The sequence below is a fragment of the Candoia aspera genome, chromosome 2 (genome assembly GCF_035149785.1).
Source record: "Candoia aspera isolate rCanAsp1 chromosome 2, rCanAsp1.hap2, whole genome shotgun sequence".
NCBI classification, from domain to species: domain Eukaryota; kingdom Metazoa; phylum Chordata; class Lepidosauria; order Squamata; family Boidae; genus Candoia; species Candoia aspera.
In genome coordinates, this window is record NC_086154.1 from 200,991,997 (window position 1) to 200,999,483 (window position 7,487).

Consider the following 7,487-nt stretch of genomic DNA (forward strand, 5'->3'; position numbering starts at 1 on the left):
GAATAATAGATGTTCACAAACCATAAAACTAACAACAAAATCTTCAAGCATATTCAATCATTTGGATGCAACATTGCATACTGCTTATTTATATTTATTTATATTTATAGTTCAAATTTCATCACTTCCCATCTCGCACGAAGCGACTCTGGGCAGTTCAAATAAAGCTAAAAATAAATACAGATTTATAATTCAGAGCCACATTTAATAAAACAGTCTATAAACATTAACTATTTGTTCTTCACCCACATGGTTTATTGAATATTTAAAGCAGATAAAAAAATTCAAATACCTTGGACTGCAATTTTCCCAATCCCTTCCCAACAGCTCTGTGGGCTGGGGTGATAGAAACTGAAGCATTTGAATCCAAAATGGGTAAGGATTTTGTTTATTTATTTATCCAATTTGTCCCCGCCCATCTCCTCCCATCGGGACGAGAGAGGCGGTGTGGGCACCCTTTCTCTGCATGATGCAGATACAGAGAAGCTGTCCACAGATCTGGAGGACCCTGCCCACTTCAGATCTAAATATTATACACTAATATAATTTCATTACTGTATGAAGTACAAATTCAGTTAACTCTACCTTTTTACAGCTATGGCCAAGTTCTCCATTTCTGTACTCTGCAGCTTGATCTCTCTAATAAAGTTCTTAATAACATCTTCATATGGTTGAATTAATCGTGGTTCCACTATATTGATGTTCTGATACAGAATGCTGACCTGCTCTTGCCTAGAAATGAGGAGAAATCAAGTATTAAACTTTTTGCAGGTTTATTCAGAAATAATCATATATCTTACATTGTGATGTCAAGTAAAAATGGATAGATGGAACAGGCTTTTTATTAAGATTTTAAAAATATGTTTTAAAAAAATGGGTCAATTAGTTCATGAGCAAGAGCAATCAAACTCAGATGACAAAAAACAGACATATTACATGTTTATATGGTTTGCTTTATTTTGGTGTAAGCACTGTGATCTGATCTACCCTGGAATCAACACATCTCCAGAGATTTAAACTCAAAATCTCTTTCCCCTAGCACTTGGGTTATAAAAATTTTAAAACACTGCATGGATTAAACACACACACATACATGGTACCTGAGAAACTTTTATAAATAAAGATGCTAACAGGAAGGAATCAGATTTGCCCTTCACACAGGAAGTGCTTCTATTTTAGGATCAGATTACTGTCCCACTCAGACAAATCCACTGAGTTCATCATACGAGTGGTCTGGATAAGCCTCACCTCTCTGATATCACTCAAATTATATCTTTCTCCTGCTGATGGGGGTGGGGGGGAGTCAAGGGTTGCAATGGGCAGTACAGTTCCTACAAAGCAAGTAAAAACACATCACACATGTGAATGGAGACAGGATTTCTATGGGTTGCGGGGGGAGCTGTTCTTTGTTTTGATGTTTGTTAAATTGCTTTAAATCTACTTTAGGGCTAAGTCCTGCTTTAAAATGGTATAAAGTAAATCAGGCCGGCTGTGACCACCCCATGCTCTACTTCAGCTTCAGAGCCACTGCTGCTGAGGAGTGCCACTGTGCCTGGCAGCCAAAAGGGCAGAGATTGGGGGAAGATAGGTGGGTTGGGGAAGTTGAAGAGGCGGCAAAGGAGGCAGTCTCCTACTTTACTGAGGCTCCAGGCTGGGAGGGTTCAAATTGGGAATGGCTTGGATCGGGGTGGGTTCTTGCCTAATGACCAGTGGAATTTGGTTAATGACAGTAATGAGGACTGCTGGGATTGCCATCACTAAGTGACGCGGTCATGTGGCATTACGACTCCATCACTTAGCAACGGAAATTCCGATCCCAATTACTATCGTAACTCAAGGACTACCTGTATGATTTTATGTCCCAATATAGCAGAGATGCCAAGTCTCAGGTTCAATATTTATACAGAGGTTGCAACCTGATGCCATCCAGATACTTTTAACTATACCTCAATAAGCCTTATTCAAGACAGCTGATGGTCATATATTCCGGTACTGTTGCTTCAAACCATCTGGAATGTGGTGTGTTTCTTATTCCTGCTATATAACTTTCTTTCACTATGGCTATGTTTTTGAAAAATTAATCTGTTGAAAAGCCATTAATTTGGTGAACATTTTGCTATTCACAAGGCCATCACCTTTAACAGTGAAAGCCACTGCAGTGTTACACTAGGAATGAGGAGACCCAAGTTCTAATTCATCCTCAGCCACAAAAGCTCACTGGGTGACCATCAGCTAGTCATTCTCAGCTCTACCTGATTCACAGAGTTGCTGCTGTGGGAAAAATTAGGAAGGAATGCTACCTTGAGCTCCTGAATGAAAGACAGGATATATACTGTAACTCCTAAATAGATAGATAATACCAATGCACATCTAAATTAGAGAAACATCTAAAACTTATACTCAAAAACTTATATTCAAAACTTATATAACAAAATTTGGTTTTTCAATAAGCAGTTAATTTTGCCCTAATTCTTTGGTGATCATATCTGTTTTGTTCTGAGTATCATTCTGTTTGAAACAATACATGAGGACTGCTATTCAGAATTCAGACACATTATGTCTGTATACTTATGCCAAACAAAGTAATTGCAATTCATTCTCCTGTCTTATTAAACCAAGGTAGCTGGACTACATTCAGAGTGCTAGAGCAAACACTGTCTCCATGGTACTAAGATAAGAAAGTCAGATGCTTACACAAGCTCTTCCTGCATAAACTTCATTCCACCACCTACACAGCTCTTCTAAAACAGGATACCGGACCACATATACACCTATCCTCTATACCTCTGCAGTCAACTCTATAAAGTATAAGTTAAAAGAAAGTACATTTTGCTACTGACTTATATTTTCAGCATCCCTCATCACCGACCATGTTCACTAGAGCTGCTGGGAGTTCTAGTAATTCTTAATCCCTGTCCTAACTGGCAAATATTAGAAAGGTCAAAAGATTTTAAGTTTAAAAGACAGATTTATTGCACAAACTTTTAATATTAATTTGTTTAAAAAGTAAACTCTTAATGCTGTGACTGTGTTGGCAAAATACGCTAATCCATCAATTTTAGTCAGTACAGCCATGTTGAGAAGGATGGCTAAAATGTGCAATCCAACACATCTGAATTCTTCAAGGTTATAATCCACAAAGGTCTTGTGACTTCCCATCAACTTTGTTAAAGCCCCAATTGGGTCAGGTTTATGCTATTACTTTAGCCCTAATTTAAACTAGAAGAATGGGAAGGAGTGCTTAGAAAAACAGCGTAAGTAGCATTCTACCTTGATATGTGAGCAAAATACAATTTGTCATGTGACACATTAGGGAGAGTTTGCATCACCCATTTAAATTACCTGCCCACCAAATGCCTGTCATTACCCCTGTCAGGACCTGTTCTGGTTTGACAGATGGCACTGACTTTAAAAAATCAGTGTGCATATAGAACCCAGACAGGGAGATCAGCAACCTACTAACAAAGTTGAGAAAAGAAGCCAGTAGAATTGTTGTCTTAGTCTAAGTCGCATTATGTATGGTGAAAGAAACTTGAAAAGGGGATTCCTTCCTGAAAGTTTAGATTTATATTTTAACAAACCTTTACCCAAATCGTCCTCAACTGGTACCTTTCAGATATATTGAGTTTACAACTTCCAGAATTCTCAGCCATTACAGCCTAAGGCTGAGCTTAAATAGGCGACATCAAGTTCAATTCTTGATGACTGCATAGAAACAAAAGCTAATCTCAACTTCCCTCTAGTAATATCCAGAGGTTCTTCCAAAGACAGACTATAATCTCACTGACTTTCCATTCCCTTCTCCTACTTGGCTCACTCGCCAAGACTAAACTAGCCCTTTTTAAAAATAGAGAAATAAAGGAGATAGATAACAGGATTGCTCAGGAAGAACATTTACACTAGTCATATACTGCCCTTGTCACTATCTGTAAATGATCTGGGGGAAATGCTGTTTATTTTTTAAACTCTGTAAGATATTATTAAATAACTTACATTTATTAGGCTACCTGAAGTATTAATTTGTTCCTAGAGACTGGATTCACAAATTGGGCTAAGACATAATGGCTTTGGTTTAGCATATTGTGGGAATCCAAATAATTGTGGTTTATACAATAAATCATAGTTAAACAAACCATAACTTACCACATCTTCTACATAACATTTCTGTCTTTGGATAATGTTTAAAACATCACAACCTCTACAGTGATTATAATTAGCACCTCTAGATTTGGATGCTAATTTAGGGCTGCAGATGGTTCTTAAAACAATAGCATTATTTTTTTGGACTTCAAGTGTTGTGTATCCATTTCATCTTTTATTTGAAGATTAGCTATCTGCAGTCTTACATGTCAGCTTCTTACAGTATCCAAAACACAAAGATTTGTGACATGGACTAAGGTAAGAGACTCCTCAGAACAACCTATTAATTAATTTTCTTCCCTAATTTCTGAAGAATCAACTGTAATTTCCATTTGTTCAAACATTCAATATTTTAATTCCCTTTTAGCTAAGAGAATGACTTTTTTTTCCAAGTTTGTTTCATACTGAAAGGCTCATTCTGCAAAAGAAACTTCCCAGTTCAGCGAAATGAGGAAAAAGCCTCCTGCAACCTAAGCTGGTTATCAGCCTTGACGGCAGCACTAAAGCACCACATTTAAAGCAATCTACTTCTAAAAAAGGCAGCTCTTGATTTCATGTTTCATATATCCAATTAGGTTAAAAAGAACAAGTTTCCTGACTCTAAAATCAAAAATCTATTTTAAGTATCAGGACCAAAGGATCAATTTTCATTTATACAAATTTACCAATAATAAAGTAATCATTAACAGTGAACATGTGAAAAGTGGCGAAAACTATTTTATAACTTGTACCAAATTTTTAAAAAATGCTTTCATTTTGCAAAAAATGTTTGAATGATGCTATAATGCTATATCAAAACTACAGAAATATACATCCCTGTGATACGATATAGCACAACAGACCACTGTTTCATCTACTTCATGGATGGTCAAACTGTGGTCTGCTAGCCAATTGTGTGCACCCTCCCCCATACCTGAGCACCCTATTTGAGGTTGTCAAGAATTCAGTTCAAATTGAGTGAAATCTAATGTATTCTATTTGATATGAAAGAAGACCAATAGCCTGAACAGAATCTTTGGATGTTTTGACTCTTGTTCTGAAAGTTGCTAATGATAAAACATCCTTTGATTAATTGCTCTCCAAAAGAACCATAGCCTTGCATGGAAAATCTATGTTGTTTTTGTTGGCAATAGTCCTGCTACTGTGCTAATATCATGGGAAATAGCATGTCAAAAAACAGGCACAGTGCGTCATTGGCTTAGCTTGTTCTCATACTCCAGTGAAGAAGACTTGCTGCTTGGACATTCAGGATACAACTCAGAAAGCCATGATATAAAACCCAACACCAAAGAATTATTTTCACAACAACAGAACCATATAGGTATAAGCTTACATAGGTATCTTCAAACAGCCAGACAACCTTCTTACTTTTTAACTGTAAAAAGAATTCTGAATACACCCAAAATCTGACACCAAACAGAAATCACTTGGTTAAATTCACTTTACTGATTCTTTTCATTTGTTGGTCTCCTTTTCATTGCACAGGAACAGCTGTCAGTATGAAGAATGAGGACAGGTATGAAAAAAGTATATTAGCTTGGAAATGTGTTTGACAGACGTTCACAGAACTTGAAGACTGCCAAATGATTAGCTGGTGTAGGCAGTACTGAGAGAAAACACAGAGTGGGATTCCCCCAAAGTCATAAGAAAAGACTTGAAATCTGAGCAGAGCAGCTCTATTTAGTTGCAGTAGCAAGAAAAGACTAGAAGCAACATGGCACCTTGCAGGTTTGCAGTATGAGAGTTTTCAGAGGTATGCATTGCATCATTACAACAAAAACAAAAATTCTTCTGTCATTCTGTTGTCCTCTCTAGCCATCCTCTCTTTAGGAATGCTACCATATGCCACTTCCACAGAGACGATCTTCAATGGGGAGGGGGAGAGCAAATACCAAACATGCTGGAAGAGGAGAGGCTGGGCATTCTTTTTACAAAGAAATTTACTCTTTAAACAAAAACTATGTTATAACATTGGCAGGCATAAGATAAAACGGCAATAAATTATTCCCACTTAAACTGAAACTGCAGGCGTTGCTTAGGAACTATATCCTTGGCCCTTCTCTGCTGCACTGGAAAGCCAGCATGGGTTACTGACTGGCAACTGCCTAAAACCCTAGACTCACTTTAAATGCCAACAAAGCCTCACACACACGCGCGCGCGCGCAATTCTACCTCACGGACATTGTAGAGATAAAAGAGGGTAAACACTGACTTCAGTTCCTTGTAGAAAAGGTGGTGGGCGCTAATCTCAAGAAATATTACCAACAGTGAAAATAATAAAATACATGAACCTCAAATAGATGGAACGAACGCTGAAATAAATAACAGAGGATAATCATATAGTCAACTGCTGCCCGCGCTAGCCCTTATGTATCCCTGAAGTAATATTTGCCTGGTAGAAGTTCATCAGGTACAACCTATATCCATTCCGAAAACACTGAAGTTTGCTAAAATGATTTGTTAACAGGCTTGTATTGTTCGGAAAATAAAAGGCGGAACTTACTCAGAAACACTTTCAGGGCTGAATCGGAAGCAAAGGCTAAAACTTCTGGGGCTGGTTATGGCGCGCCCTTTCCCCCTCGGAGGATCAATGGCGACTTACCTGGGAATGTAGCCCGCCTCCTCCCCGAGCCGGAGCTCAAATTCCCGCCAGGCCTGGCTGGGACCCACCGCAGATTCCGCAGCCACCCCGACGAAGCCACCAAATGCGTCGTCGTCCTTCTCGGGGAGCTCCCCGCTGTCTTTTCGCCGCCTCTGCGATTGAGTGGCGCCGCGAAACCCGCGGACAAACTCGTGGAAGGTGATGGCGCCGTCGCGGTCAGCGTCCAGGCGCTGAAAGATCGCCTCGGCTTCCACCGGCCGGACACGCAGCTCGGCGCAGAGCGAGCCGAAGTCGTCGCGCTCGATCCGGCCGGAGCCATTCACGTCGCAGGCCAGGAAGAGCGAGCGGAGCCGACCAGCTTCGTCCAAGTCCACCTGCTCCCCCTCAGAGGAGCCCATCTCACGGCGAGGGAGGCGGTGGAGTCGCGGAGACGGCTCGAAGCAGCCGGGAAACCGCTGTGAGAATGAAAGACGCCTAGGCACCAAGCGGCCACGCCGAGCCCCACTGTCCCTGCTTTTGCTACCAGCTGCCTTCCAGGCCGCCCCTTCTCCGCTCCACCTCTCGAGCAGGAAAGTTCTTCCAAGAGTTTCGCCCCAGCGGCCGCCGTCCCTCCCACCCAATCTGGAGCTGCTTTGAGAGCGCCCGCCCGCCCCGGCGCGGCCTGCCAGACGTGTAGAAACGAGGTGGACGAGGCTGGTCCGTCACAGGTGTGAATTCTACTTCTGATGACTCTCCCTGCGGCGCA

General features: G+C 40.5%; 1 protein-coding gene across 2 annotated transcripts in view; it reads right to left on the reverse strand.

Moving 5' to 3' along the window:
- The window catches only part of RASEF (RAS and EF-hand domain containing), a 31,310-nt gene extending 24,068 nt beyond the window's left edge, over positions 1 to 7,242 (reverse strand). For both annotated transcript variants that reach the window (XM_063295178.1, XM_063295179.1), the window contains exons 1-2: positions 6,743 to 7,242; positions 586 to 732 (exon numbers count right to left, since the gene is read on the reverse strand). In XM_063295178.1, coding sequence (XP_063151248.1) covers positions 586 to 732; positions 6,743 to 7,140 — 545 coding nt within the window. In that variant the 5' untranslated portion in view covers positions 7,141 to 7,242. The remainder of the gene's footprint in view (positions 1 to 585; positions 733 to 6,742) is intronic.
- Positions 7,243 to 7,487: the final 245 nt, after the last annotated feature.